Source organism: Squalius cephalus, assembly GCF_949319135.1.
Source record: "Squalius cephalus genome assembly, chromosome: 19".
Classification (NCBI taxonomy): domain Eukaryota; kingdom Metazoa; phylum Chordata; class Actinopteri; order Cypriniformes; family Leuciscidae; genus Squalius; species Squalius cephalus.
The window spans coordinates 18,083,700-18,099,503 of record NC_137140.1 but is presented as its reverse complement, the minus strand read 5'-3'; the positions used below and the strand labels follow the sequence as shown (position 1 = coordinate 18,099,503).

Sequence of the window (15,804 nt, the reverse complement as noted above, 5' to 3'; positions counted from 1 at the left end):
ATAATGCTTGATTAGGCACCTATGAATTTCCACAGAGAGTATGTGAAAATCAGGATTTAGTGTTAATTAATTGTCATTTTATTGTCAGGTGTAAAGGACCTACTTTCCTTTTTGCATCATATTGGTGCAGCACTGTCACCATCCCTGTCTCTTTGTCCTTTGTTGTATTTATGCACTTTTATTTTGAAGTGTATTTTCTGTTCACTTTGTTGCACTGCTTCCCCTTTCCTGTTTGCCTTTGTTTCTGTAGATACATGGGCTGTGTTCCACTCCACATTTTTATGCCCTTCACTTGCAAACTTCCCTCCGTCTCGTTCCCTCGAATGTGCATCATTGCTTATGTTGCACGAGTGCCCACTACTGCCGGAACTCGTGCATAAGGTTTAAATGGAATGCACTAAGCCCTTGATCACTTGGAATTCACTTTGGAGCTGATTTGTTATTTAATCCCCATTTTACTTATGAATTCGTTTGATGCACCATTTTATATGCATATAAGTGGTTGGGAAAAATATATAAAATCCTATAGGTATATGAGCTGTTGGAGAAAAACAAAATTACACAAATGAAAAAAACATCTATAGTATAAACTTTGACTGTGTGAACATAAGGCAGCTGCAAGTATTATGCAATTAAATCTCAACATAATGACTATATTATGTGATTAATTCTCAAAATAATTAATATATCATACACTTAATCACACAGTTAAGTGCGATCTGCTGTGATGTCACAATCAAGATGAATTGTGGGATATAGAGCTGCTTGAAGTGTACATCGGAGTAGACTCACTCCCTCTGTCAAAATCGAGGGGACGAGGGTCTGTCCATATAAACCTCCCTCATCCACTTCACAAAGTGGAACGCACTTCATAATCATGGCAGGGATTCCCCCGAGGAGAAGTGCTTAGGGAAGTTTGCAAGTGCGTGTCTAAAAGTTTAGTGGAACGCAGCCCTTGTTTGTTTCCTTAGGGTTTAATCAGTCTCAGGTGTTCCTTGTTACCCATTTGTTATCCTGTGTATATACCCCTGTGTTTCAGTGCTTTTTGAATCATGTTTCATTTTCTGGTTTTGATTTAGGCCTCATTTTGTGTTATCTTTTGTTTTGTTAAATTTATGCTTGCATTTGGATCCAGTCTCTCCTCTTCCTTGCATCGGCCAAGTAACAAGCACACTAGATGTGAATATTCCCACTCTTTTAAAATACATGACCAGCACAGTGTCACAGTCATCTGTTGATCAGTGACCATGACCACTGTTATTCTCCTCAATGCATAAGCTATTTTCACTCATAATATTTTCACTATATAATATTTTTGATTGAGTTTTCTTTTTTTTCTTTTATATAATGTTCATTAATGCCATAACAAGAATTCCATATTTTTAATGCACCATGCATTTGTTTGGACTATGCACTATATTTTAGCCCTCTACCCAGCCAATAATTCCACACAGTGATGACCTGATTGTGTCTTGTATCAATATGGGCAGTGACTATTTTTCCCCCCACTCATTAATGAGGTAAAGCAGTTTGATTTAGTTTGTGTGTTGACAGGTTTGTGCGTCTGTATTCACAGAGCAATAAGGTATGTTCGTTGCTGGTGGAATGCGATAGGTGTTTCTGTTCACACTTTATTACATGCATAAACAAATTTAGGTATATATACTTATGTACAACATGCAGAATTTCAATTGTGAAATGTAAAAGGGGATGCAAGCAATTGTGGGATAAAATCGTAGAAACCACAAATACCACAATGGAAGACACCAAGTGTGTTTAGAGCCCATCATTATCTTCACTGCACAGATACAGCTGCTTCAATTGTATTTTGACTCGTTTTAAATGTTCATTAAACAGGTAACATTATTTGTGTGTTCAGTTTTTTAAGAATAATTTCTTCTGTTTTCTTGCTTCTGAACAGTTTGCAAAAGCTGTATAGTCCAGCATTTTGAGGACAGCAATGATTGCCCAAAATGTGGTATCCAGGTTCATGAAACGAATCCCTTGGAGATGTTAAGGTAAACCACACTGATCCATAATATCCTACTACTAAGACAAAACTTTCTCTTCAGAAAATCTGTTTCAAGTGATCTGGGATCAGATTCAGTACAGCATTGTATATCACACCACAATACAAACCATGATAAGGTTTAATCAGATTAATCTACTTGATTTCGCATCTTGGCTGGGAGGCATTCCAGGCAACAGCCGGATTGTTTTCTGAAGCTAGAGTGTCAGCTGAGATGACCCAGCGCAGGATTGCCTTTCCACACCAGTGATGCATCTCCACCCCCAACACCAGACAGAATGATAACATGATAACAAGATCTAGAGCAGCATTAGCCTGAACTTGCTAACAGATGGGACAGGGAAAATATGGCTCTCATCATGTGTTCTGGTAGCTCACATTTCTTTTCTCCAAAGGCTGGACAACACTCTTGAAGAAGTCATATTCAAACTTGTGCCCGGTCTTAGAGAAAGTATGTATTTTACTGTGCCATTTTAAGTAACTTGTGTGTTATATATAGATACCAAATATCAACTGGCATTTATTTAACCTTTTCCCTGCCTTTCATTTTCCTTCCAGAGGAACAGCAGCAAGAGGTTGAATTTTGGAGAAGAAACAAATCAAAAGAAAATTCTAATGGTAAAATGACTCACAAATTATCTGCACTCACCTGATAGCCATGTTACCACAGAGCTTCTCTATTTTAAAGGGATAATTCATCTGATTTTTTTTTTTTCATTCATATACTCACTCTGTTGTCATTCCAAACCTGAATGTGAGAGAATTTTAGCAGAATGTTGACACTACTGGTTTTCATACATTGAAAGTGAATAGTGACAATGAGATGTCAAGCTCTGAAAAGGACAAAAAGCACCATTAAATAGCCGAATTTGTACGACTTCAGATGACTTAGGCTGCATCAGAAATCACAAATTGTCTTGTCTTGAGTATTTGCCATGTGACCTACCAGTGTCAGGTGTGTCACTTCACTGTCATTCACAAAACCTCTCCCATGGCCTCATGGGATTGTGAAGTGTTCATTGGATGCACACTTCAAAATCTTGCAGATAGTAGTAGTTCCCCTGGGAACTTTTTGCCTACTGTTTTATGCATACTGTAAATTTGAACATACTACTTAATTCACACACTATTTTTCTCCTACTATGCAGTAGGAAAGTATACGATTTCCGTTGCAGCCTTAGAATACAGCACACAAGTTGTATGGACTAGTTTTATGGTACATTTATGCTGCTTAGGCTGCGTTCACACTGCAGGGCTTAATGCTCAATTCCGATTTTTTGAAAAAATTCGATTTTTTTGCAAGGCCGTTCACATTTCCAATTAAATGCGACCTTTTGTGATCTCCGGTGTGAACGTGAAATGACCCAGAAGTGACCCGCATGCGCAGAAGAGTACTCAAAGGTCAACGACATCACTTGTTGTTTGCGGAAGTAGCTAAACTTCAACTAACTGTGATTCACTCACACACACACACACACACACAACACACGAGCGCGCGCAGCGACCATTACACAAGAGCCAGACAGCAGCCGCTGACCTATCTAATATCAGCACAAATAAGTTAACATAACGTTAGTCTACTCTTATTCACATTGGATATATCATGATGGTGGCCGTGGGCTTTTTTTTTATATTTTTTTATTAACGGGCTCGTCACCTCAGCTCGACGAATATGCAGTCCATTTTCAAACCGACGACTACTTCAACGCAGAATTATGACGTTTGTCGTGTATCAATGACGTGCGGGTCGGATACATGTGACCTGGCTGTTCAGACTGAAGTCGCATTTCAAAAGATCGGATACGTATCGGATTTGGACCACATACCCAAGTGGCCTGGGTCGCATTTGAAAAGATCGGATCTGTGTCGTTCAGACTGTCATGAAAAGATCAGATACAGGTCGCATAGGGGCAAAAAAATCGGAATTGGGTCGTTTCAGCCTGCAGTGTGAACGTATTGTCCTTTTTGGAGCTTAACAGCTCCTGGTCACTTCATTTTCATTGTATGGAAAAGAGCAGTGTGAAAAGTCTGCATAACATATTTTTTGGTTTGCAGAAGAAAGAAAGTGTTATGAATTTGAAACAGAACAGCATGAGGGTCGGTAAATGTTTTCCAAAAGTTAAATTTTTGGCTGATCTATCCCTTTAATTCAACACATTAGGCTTTCGTAGCTATGAAACAGTCCAATGTGACCTCATGGTACAGGTTACTTTGCTGTATTCAGCATTTAAACTTCTTTCATCAGACTTGTGGTATAAGTTTTGTTCCCTATCAAGAAATGTCTTCACAGCTCAAATTAATCTACCACAATCTGTTTCTGTGACCTTGACTCACAGGTGGTAGAATGTTGTGAGTCATCAGTATAGGTGTCCTCAATCTATGTCTCTCTGCTTCTTTGACTCCAGAGGGAACCACAGAATCGCTCTGTACGGCTATTTTATACAGTTTATACAGAAAATTTTAAACTCTTAGACTTTAATGGTTATATGACGTTGCAGAAAGTGTGACATCAAATTTAGACACATTCAGACTGTTTAATTGTGCTCAAAGATACAAGTAACTGTTTTTTATTTACACTACCATCACTATGCTTTCCAAGGCTGCATTCATTTATCCCCATTTTATTATTATTATTTAAAATAAAAACAGGGTTTTTAGGGTAAAAGGTTTTTTAAAAAGGTTTGTTATCAATTATTAACAATGCTTCTAATTGTTAGCTAGGTTAAAACAGTTTTGCTTTCCACAAAATTATTAAGCTGCAATAATGTTGTTTTCAACATTAGTAAGAAATGTTTCTTTAGCACCAAATCAGCACATTTTTGAAGGAGCATATGACACTGACCAGTAATGGCTGCTGAAAATTCAATAATAATCTACAGTCCTTGTGGTCTGTAGGAGCCAAAATGAAGGACTTTTATAATAGTTGGAGTCTCCAAGGTAACTTGTAAGTGTTTGCAGCTGCAAATAGTTCTTAAAGATGAGATAATTACCACATTTATAATTTTCCTAAGAGCATTGTTTTGAATATTATCTATTTCATATAAAAGAAAATCTGAGAAAAGATGCAAATGCTGTTTTGGATTAGAATGTCTATTCAGCTTTGCCTGCAATGTTTAGCCTTTGTGCCCCACATTGTAGAAGAAGCACGTAATGTAGCACTTTTTTAAAATGAAATTTTTGTAAGAAATCCATATGAAGTCTGTTGAGTTTTTTCTTAAGGAAATCTTCAATAAGATGTGTATATTGGCGGATACAGGGATTTTGTGTTTTAACAATATTTGGGAGTAAAAAAAGTAAATACATTTAAAAGTATTTATTTATATGGAGCTTTATACAATACAGATTGTTTCAAAGCAGCTTCACAGTAATAAACAAGAAAATAACAGTGTTAATGTTGAAAAATGCATCAATTATGAAACAAATTTGAGCTGTAAAGCAGCTCTATAAAAGACAATAGTGTCATTAGCTCAATTTAGTACAATAAAAAAGCAACAGTACAGTTATCATCTGTGTGAAAAGTAGATAAAACAACAGTTCAGAACCTTCATTAAATGATTTAAATGGCAATCCTTTAGCATAAGCACCACTGTTTTGTCTTTTTCCAGAGGATGGCCCCATATGTAAGAAAGCCAGAGTAGATGAAGAGGATGATGATAAAGGTGATGGGGACTACCACAGGAGTGATACTCAGATAGCCATCTGTCTGGACTGCTTGCGTAACAATGGTCAGATGGGAGAGAACATTGTTAAGGTTAGCCATCTTGAATTTTGCGATATAACTCTCCTCCCCGTCAGCATTTATGGGTGCCACTGCATGTCTTATGCTTCCTTTATCTTCTCTATGCATTGGTCTTGTCCCCCCAGTCCTTATAAGGGAAAAGGTGAACTGGGATCATATTTTCCCCACAAGATCCTTGTGTTTGACATTTTAAGATTAAAGATAAGACTGATCCTCAGTCTTTACTAAAGGCTGGTATCAATCAGTGTGACTCCAAGGCTCAATCCTTTCTATCAGCTTCCAATTTACCATTATCTCCCTGCTTGCTAATAACTTTTTCTTTCTTTCTTATATATTATTATATATATATTATATATTATTTTAGATATATTACATTATTATATATTATATATATATATATTGTGTTTTTGAAAGAAGCTTTTTATGCTCACCAAGGCCACATGTATTTAATCAAAAATATAGTACAAACAGTAATATTGTGTAATATAATTACAGTTTAAAACAACTGTTCCCTATCTGTCAGCCACTTTGACGTTGACGTCAAGACTAACACTAGGGGTTGCACTTGGGAGCCCCAGACACCTCTGATACGTCAGAAAAGGCCAATAAGAACTGGCGAGGGGAATTTGCATGCCAGCCACTCCCCTGGAGGGCTATACGGGTATAAAAGGAGGCTGGTGTGCTCCACTCATTCAGATTTATTTTTCGGAGCTGAGAAGATGTAGCTGTGATTTTCTCTCCACTCACCTCTGCCTAAAAGCTTCGTTGGATTTCTGTATGGAGCATTTCAGCGATTCTCTCTTCCACACACACAGTTTAGTGAAAAAGAGTAACGAGACATTTCCAAAAAAGATTCTCTAGCAAGAGAAATTTTCCATAAAACAGACATTTTCTCTAAAAGAGTAAATGCGGACAAAAACGTCTTTTTAAAGATGCTTTTCTGCATGTGTATTTCTGGATGTGGTCGACACCTGTCTCCATTAAACGGTCCTATCGCTGCTGCATGCCCATGCTGGAGCTGCATGCCCATGCTGGAGCAGCTTTTGTGGATGGTTCATGCTCTCGCTGCGTCCTGGTCCTTCTACCTCCAGGTACGAGGCCTCGGCAGTGAGCACTTAGTGTGATCTGAGGGTACCAATGGATGCATTTCTGCCGGGTGACTCCCCACAGACCTTCTATTCCTCAGCACGCTCGTCTCTCCTAGTTGAGCTCATGGATTAGGTCAGGCAGTTCGCCCTAATGAGCCTAATTTATTATTCAGGTCTCCAGATGAGGAGGAACTGTCAACCTGGCAGAATCGTCCCAGACTCCCTTCTATGGCATGTAAGTTTACTCCGTCTCTAACGGCGGAGCCTTGCAGTACTGCTGGGCAGGCCACGATCCTGCAGACCAAGGCACTAAAAGATTTGCATGAGGGTAGTTCTGAGCCAGGATTGATGCAGGAACTGCATTCAGCTAAATTAGCACATCTCTAACAAGAGTAGGTAACAGTCGCAGTAACGCCACTTGGGTTAATGCATATGAAACCACTTCAGCATTGGCTTCATGCTCGAGTCACAAGATGCACACATCGAGTGACCATCACATCGATCTGTCGCTGTACTTTAAGTCCTTGGACAAACCTTGCGTTTCTACGGGTGGGAGTTCAATTAGAATAAGTGTCCAGACGTGTTGTCGTCACAACAGACTCTTCCAAGACAGACTAGTGTGCTGGATGCAGTGGGCATGCAGCCTTGGGAACCTGGACAGGTCCCCGACTGCACTGGCACATCAACTGCCTTGAGGCCTTGAGTTGTTGGCTGTGCTGCTAGCCTTGAGGAGGTTTCGGCTATTGATTCATGACAAGCATATGTTGATCCAAATGGTCAACGTGGCGATGGTGGCGTATATCAATCGCCATGGGGGTATCCGCTCTCGTCGCATGTCCCAACTCGCCCACCGTCTCCTCCTGTGGAGTCAGCAGCAACTGAAGTCACTGTGAGCCACTCATGTCCCAGGCGACCTTAATCACACAGCTGACTTGCTCTTATGACAGGCTACGCTCCATGGAGAGTAGGGGTGTCGGAATTAATCATTTCTACGATGCATCGCGATGCACACGAGGACGATTCGGTATCGGTTCAGTAATAGACCATAACCGATTATAATGTACTGACACTTTTCTGACATAATTTGTCGCGTACGTGCTTTGTCGCGGTACCATACAATGGCAGAGGGAGGTGAGATGCGAGTGCGAGAAAATTAAAAATGCTCTAACTACTTTAAAAGCCCACATCTGGGCACATTTCGGCTTTTATGAACAACCTGGTAAGCACGACCTGCAGAAGACACGCGCTGTGTGCGCTCATGTCACGCACAAATAGAATTTGCAGGAGGTAATACCACTAACTTGATAAACCACGTTAGCCGTTTTCACCCCGAGCTGTTAGCGCCTGGCAGAGTCTGACTGCTTTAGAGTAAGCGGATGAGCTCCAACGTCACCCGAATCTGCAGCCAAAAACAAATCATCCACCCGCCCCAATAATTTTCTCTGATTTAAGTATCCGCACCCGATGGTCAAATTACAATTATTCTGTGTTGTTACGCGTGATTATAAATGGATGATTGTCACCTTCAACAGCGGACTCGGCGACGGTTGATGCGCGCATCTTTAATGGTAACTTAATACACTGATTAATGAGTGCTGCTTTTAAATTAACATTTCTTTAAAACAAAATTTATTTGACGGATTTTCCTTTTCTTAATGGCATAAACAAGCTTTACTCCCTTGAAACTTAAACTGGAATGTCACTGTTTCTGTCACTGCGACTTCCCGAACAGGCGAGCACATGCTGACACGCGCGCACACATCATTTTTGAAGTAAAATTGAAAATTGAGGATGCAGTGCATCGTGATGCATCGTGATATCGAATTGAACTGAATCGATGACATAATAATCGTAATCGAACCGAACCGTGAGACCAGTGTAGGTTCACACCAAGCGTGCCGCACAAGCCCTGAAAAGTGAAGCCAAAACATCTCGATCGCCCCCCGGAGACTGGTCTTAGTATAGGTCATAAACCCTGCCTTCCCATGTTATTCAACGGGACTTGAGACCAACTAAACAATTTAATTACTCTTCAAATATCTTTTTTTTCCGAAGGTGGTTTCTATCATTTACTGTAGTGTTATCACGCTGATGTAAATTCAAGTGTTTGTTTTTAAAATAAGTTTGTTTTTAGTTAGTTATTTGATGCTATAAAAAAGGTGGTGTGACATCATGATTGACAGCTGTGATTGACAGGTTCTCTGAGCGAAGTAGTCACTGAAGCACCAACAGACTTTTTTTTCAGGATCTTCGGAGGACTGAGGAGATTGGAGCTTTAAATTTAATATCTAAATTTTTATAATTAATTATTTCTCACCAAGAGTGAGGGCGGGGCCTTGATTTCGCGGCTTTACTTCCTGTTCACTACTGCGCAGGTCTGGTCCCGAGATCGCTACTGCGCAGACTCAAGCCCCAAGATGTCAGCGCCATATCGGGACACTGGCGGCTTCAGTTCTCACCAATGGATGAGAGCGAAGGGGCGTCGTCCATATTTTTTTTACAATCTATGGTTCACACCCCTAATGGAGAGTGGTCTTTCAGCTGATTTGGGGTTGATTTGGTGAAGCACAAATAGAACTGTTCACTACCCAGGAATCCTCCCACTGTCCTCTGTGGTATTCCCTGACCGAGGCCCCCCTCGGCACGGATGCACTGGCACACAGCTAGCCCCGGGATCTGCGCAAGTAAGCTTTTCCCCAATGAGCCTGATTGCACAGACGTTGTGTAAAGTCAGAGAGGACGAAGAGCGGGACCTACTGGTTGCAGGTATTGGTCCAACTCGACTTAGTTCTTGGAGCTCAAGCTCCTTGCGAAAGCCCCTTTCTGGTGAAGTCCCCTGAGTAATTACCTCCATTTTCAGGGACAGGGGACAACTTTCCACCTGCACCCAGACCTCTGGAACCTCCACGTCTAATCCCTGGATGGGATGTGGAAGACTTGTGTGGGCTATCACCAGCGGCAGACACTATCACTCAAGCTAGAGCCCACTTCATGAGCCGGGCTTATGCTTTGAAATGGAGTCGGTTCGTTAACTGGTGTGCTTCCAGAGAAGACCCACAGAGATGCGCAGTCGAGTCAGTACTTTTCTTCCTGCAGGACAGGTTGGAGGTGTTATTCATTTAGTGTTAGAAACTGGGTTATGCTGCAATTGTTGTCTTATGCTCTAGATTGCACGGTGTGATTGCATATACCTTCAACATTTGCTAAGTAAAGTTCAAGTTGTGAAGTGCATTCCATCGCGTTATTGCTATTTATAGCTCTGTAGAATATAATGTTATGATAAACACTACAGGAGGGACGGCTGTCCCCCTCCACCTTGAAGGTATATGTGGCCGTCATAGCGGCACATTACAGTTTAGTAGAGGGTAAGTCATTGGGGAAGCATGACCTGATAATCAGGTTCCTCAAAGATGGCAGGAGGTTGAATCCTTCTAGGCCACGCCTTATTCCTTCATGGTATTCCTCTTTAGGCTTGTCGGGTCTACAGAGAGCTCCTTTTGAGCTGCTGGAGCTAAGGGCCCTCTCATTGAAGATGGTACTCCTGACCATGCTCCTCTCCAACAAGAGGGTTGGGGACCTGCAGGCATTCTCTGTCAGTGAATTGTGCCTTGAGTTCGGACCGGGATACTCTCACATAATCCCTATCAGACTACGTTCCCACTACCCCTAGGCGAGACAGACCCAGCCTTATCGTTGTTGTGTCCACTACATTCCCATTCCCGTATTTACTTGGACCACACGCTGAGTTTTAGACACTCTGAGCAGCTCTTTGTCTGTTTTGGGGGACAGCAGAAGGGGAAGGCTGTCTCCAAACAGAGGTTGGCCCACTGGATCGTGGATGCTATTGCCTTGGCATATCAGGCACAGGGGATCGTGCCATTCCCCTTCGTTTAAACTCACTCCACAAGGAGTGTTGTATCCTCCTGGGCTTTAGCCTGCAGTGATTGTTTAACTGCAAACTGGACACCTAATACCTTTTCGAGAATTTTCAATATCCGGGTTGAGCCAGTTTCGTCCCGTGTGTTGTAAGGTATGGGCAGGTAAGCTGCGGGCAACTAGCCGGGTGCTCTACTTGCACACAGCGATGAATTTTTCGGAAGAATCAGAGGTGTTTGGGGCTCCCATGTGAGACCCATAATGTCAGTCTTGACACAACGTCTCATTCCCGCCATCAGGGAACGGAGGTTACAATAGCATTTTCTATTTCTTCATTCTTTATTTTAAAAGGGACAATGCACAATAATTAACATGAGCACATAAATCCATCATTTAAATGTGCCAGATTTAGCCATACAGAATAATTTTCATCTGCAGTCCCCATTTAGATATAGTTTTTAAATGTTTTATTTTATTTTCTATTCCTGTGATGGCAAAGCTGAATTTTCAGCAGCCAGTTTTCAATGTCACATGATCTTTCAGAAATTTTCATTTGAGACACATTTTGGAAATGTATTGCCTTTTTTATTTGTTTTCCAGGGTTTAATGAAAAAATTTATTCGCTGCTCAACAAGAGTGACTGTTGGAACAATTAAGAAGTTTTTAAGTCTGAAGTTAAAGCTTCCCAGTTCTTATGAGGTAACATTTGGATATCTTAAGTCTATGTAGTTTACCATTTTCCTGTACAAAGATATAATGATTTATTGGAATTTACATATTGCCTTTGCATTTTGTTTAAATCTCACGTATATTAATGTTGTTATGCATTTTGCAGGCACATTTATGCAAAGCTTATAGTGCTTATAGTGAGATAAACATAAGTTTTAGCAGTACATGGTAATTAAACATGAATTTAACATTGCTAATGATATTGTCATGATTCAAGTCCAATGATGATGAGGAAGGCAGATTAAATGGTTCAAAATAACAACAACAAGGTTTATTTAACAAGAGCAAACAACACGAGACAGAGTGCATGGCACAAACAATACTGGACAAGGAAAGAAAGGAAATGAGGCACTTAAATAGACAAGGTTATGAACTAAATACAGACAGGTTAATCAATGTCCATGGCAACTAATGACTGGTGAAAATCTGGAACAAAGGAAACAGGTAACTGAAGATAAACAAACAAAAAATCCATGAAAGTGAAACTAAACTACGGAGCCCCGCACATGACATGCAGCAAAATAAATAGTAGGCTAAATCATGCGCAGGATTTACTAATTTGTTCCCTCGATTAGCTAAATCGAATTAGTAAATCGTGCACACGATTTAGCAAATTGAGGGAAAGAAATAAGCACGATTTACTTTTTTTTTCTTGCATGTCATGATCGGGCCTCCGTACTAAACAGAACATAACTGAGAGAGATATAGGAACACTACAAATTAAATATTCTTGTCTGGGACTCAAGTGTATTTCTTTTATATCTTTGCATGTGTTTCATCACTTGCCATATTCCTGCTGTTTATGTTTTGTTTGTTTGATACTTGCTTTAGTGTTTTGTACTACTGTACAATTAAACAGATCTGATAATCACTAACTGTTTCTGCAGCTAGATGTTCTATGCAATGGTGAGATCATGGGTAAAGACCATACCATGGAATTCATCTACATGACCCGCTGGAGGCTTCGGGGAGAAAATGTAAGCCATGAGAATACCAGTATCTCCTCCTCTCCTCTTATGCGTGAAATCTGAATCCTCTCATCTTTTCCACTGGGATGAGCAGTCCGGCAGACCTTATTACCTAAAGGAGCTTCATAGCAAGTTGTGTGGTTTTGCTCTTCATGGTACTTACATTGTGAAGCAAAGTAACTAAGACAGCCATAAAACTTTAAGGTTAATTCCAGTCGGTTCAGTCGAGGCCACACTCTTCAACTGAGCAGGTGCTTCATTAATTTTAGCATTATGATTGTACCTTTTGCACAAGGCTGTCATGGAGTATGGAGCTATGAGGACTGAATGCAATGATTGGATGAACATTTTTTGGTCCTGAGGCTTCCACAGAAGATATATGTACATGTTTTAATTAGTGCTGTCAATCAAAAACAAAAAAAACCTAGATTATTCACACATTTTTTCTGTGATTAATCCCCCAATTTTAAACATTAATTATAGCCATTCAACATTGCAGTGTAATTGAAAGCTATAAAAAATGTTTTTCATTTATTAGGCTTCAAAAAAAGAACAACTTTTAATTTAAGAGAACTTCAAACAATCCTCACATAAACCCATAATCAATGTCATATAATTAGTGGCTGCTGTCACTTTAAGATCTGCTGCTGCTGACAGAGACGCGGATCTCACACGCGACTCATTCTCTCACAACTCTTAATGCTCATTTAAGACTGCTCTTATGAGGATACTCGAAAAAATGGACATTTTGGCATAAATGTGTGTTACTGTTCGTTCAAGCACGAAAGAGAACTCAAATCTAGCACGTTCTCTTTTGTCTTGACGCGCTTGAATGGTTTAAAAGCATTTGCATGAAGAAGAGTGTGATCATGTATCAATGTTCAATGCAACTCTAGCCAAAGGATGACAGAAAAAACGGATGCGTTAATTGCGTTAAATATTTTTAATGCGTTAAACTGGAAAAAATGTATCGAATGCGTTAACTTGTTAATGTTGACAGCCCTAGTTTTAATATTTAGACCACTTCTATTATTGATTGCTATCAGGATGTGAAGAGAGTTTTAACCAGTATAATAAAAAAAAAATTCTAAAACAAATTGCCTACCCTACCTTTAAAAGAAAGACATTCCATGAGCTCAGAAATTGTTAAATGACAGTATGTCAGTGTGATTTCAACTTCACTATTAAAATTGTGTTTAATTGTTAAAAATTTATTGATAAACTTTTCCCATAAACTTGATGAGCAATCCCAGTATGCAAAACACACCATATTCTGCTGTTGACCAGCAATGCTGGATTTCAGCAGGGTAGCTTGCAATGAAATTGAATTATATTGTATTTGTAATCAGTGATCATAAAATACTTTTATATTGAATGATAGTTTTTGATTTAATTATAAATTTATGTGAATATAAAACTTGCATATCGTCATAAAAGGAAATTTATACTCATCTACAACATGTCTCTTTCTCCAGGTATACCCAATGGTACTTGAATATCGACCACGCATTGACTTTGGCTAGGTTGAAATACCCTGCACTAATTTCATCCTATGAACAGACAGCGAATTGAATGGACCAGTTCTGAAGATGTGCTCTACCCATCTCTTCTGTTTAGTTTCATTCGTTTTTTTTGTCGAAAGATTGTCACTTACAACATTGTGATTTATTTCACTTCCTGTGTTGTAGTTTATTTACCAAAGTGACACAAAAGTCATGTTTAAAGGCCTTCAGCAATTTGCATTTGATGGTAGCTCCCTTTAAAAATGTCACATGATATGAAAATCTCAAGTAAATGCGGCAGTGCCTTTTTATTACATCATCTTGTGAAGAGATTCTGACAGACGTTGAGTTTATAAAGAGTTGTTTTTACAGAATTGTTTCCTTTTGTGTTCTACGGACAAAACAAGCCCTACAAGGTTTTGAAAAACATAAGGGTGAGTGACAGAATGTGAATTTTTAGCTCACTTTAAGTGGTTTAATACTAGGCTCCTGGTGTTTAAAGCTTCTGGGCTTGATTAGAACTTCAAACATCCTCTAAGGGGGTTTTAAGCTGGTCTGTTTTGATTTTGCCCACTTAAGGGGTTTTATTTATTATAGGTTATACCTCTGTGCTCTCAAAAATACCATTTATTTTACATGGTTTTGGTGACCTCTGCATATGTGCCTCATTTAAAAAACATAAAAAAAACAAGTTGAATTTAACTTTGCTAAACACATCGAATAGTGGTTTTACAATGTCATCATACTTCCGTGGCATCATAATTGAGAAAGAATTGAGCTTTACTGTTGTGTCATTTTGGTTTATGGCTGGCAGACAATGAGTTAAAATCTTCCTCACAATTTGTAATACTCTGGCTTGTTTTTTCGGATTTTATAGAAACATAGGTATAATGTTCATAATTGCTGTCTTAAATCAAAGAGTCATGCTTGCCTGTTTTATGTCAGAATAAATCCTGAATCAAGTTGTCCAAAGAAAGAAATGTCAAAGCAAAGGAAGAAACTATACTTAAAGGAACACGCCGACTTTTTGGGACTTTAGCTTATTCACCATATCCCCCAGAGTTAGATAAGTCCATACATACCCTTTTCATCTCTGTGCGTGCCATAACTCTGTCTGACGCACACACCGCTAGCCTAGCTTAGCACAAAGACTGGAGGTAAACGGCTCCAGCTAGCATACTGCTCCCAATAAGTGACAAAATAACCATATTAGCCAATAGCCGTCTTCTAACTGTATACATACTGGGAACTATATTCTCAGAAGGCGAATCACTGCTACTTGGGCGGAGTGATTTGCTCGCAGCACCTGAGAAGCCCCGTGGTGAGGAGCAGAGAGTTCCCTCAGAGTTGGAGTAAATCACTCCGCAGAAGTAGCAGTGCTTCGCCTTCTGAGAATATAGTTCCCAGTATGTATACGGTTAGAAGATGGCTGTGTCTCATGTGACCTTGTTATTTGTACGCGCTGTGACTATGCAAATTACAACATGTAAATAGGAAAATGTTGGCGTTATTTTGTCACTTATTGGGAGCAGTATGCTAGCTGGAGCCGTTTACCTCCAGTCTTTGTGCTAAGCTAGGCTAGCGGTGTGTGCGTCAGAAAGAGTTACGGCACGCACGGAGATGAAAAGGGTATGTATGGACTTATCTAACTCTGGGGGATACGGTGAATAAGCTAAAGTCCCAAAAAGTCGGCGTGTTCCTTTAATTCTTGCAAAATAGAATTAAGGGATTTGCTGGGCCACATTACAGTATATTAGTCTGGTCATATTGCACCAAAGACACTCTACAGCATCTGACCACATGGCATAACAGGCTAAAAACTGTTTGCCTTGCCTTACAACTATACTCACAGAGGCCATGTGGCAAAGATAAA

The 15,804-nt window shown here is 39.8% G+C and overlaps 1 protein-coding gene across 2 annotated transcripts in view; it reads left to right on the top strand.

The window, feature by feature from the left end:
• The window catches only part of pcgf5b (polycomb group ring finger 5b), a 19,177-nt gene extending 3,373 nt beyond the window's left edge, over positions 1–15,804 (top strand). The window contains exons 3-9 of one of the 2 annotated variants that reach the window (XM_079852073.1): positions 1,922–2,018; positions 2,425–2,480; positions 2,588–2,647; positions 5,635–5,780; positions 11,333–11,431; positions 12,349–12,438; positions 13,905–15,804. In XM_079852073.1, the coding sequence (XP_079708199.1) occupies positions 1,922–2,018; positions 2,425–2,480; positions 2,588–2,647; positions 5,635–5,780; positions 11,333–11,431; positions 12,349–12,438; positions 13,905–13,952 (596 nt within the window). In that variant the 3' untranslated portion in view covers positions 13,953–15,804. The remainder of the gene's footprint in view (positions 1–1,921; positions 2,019–2,424; positions 2,481–2,587; positions 2,648–5,634; positions 5,781–11,332; positions 11,432–12,348; positions 12,439–13,904) is intronic. The other variant, XM_079852074.1, reaches the window with a different exon arrangement.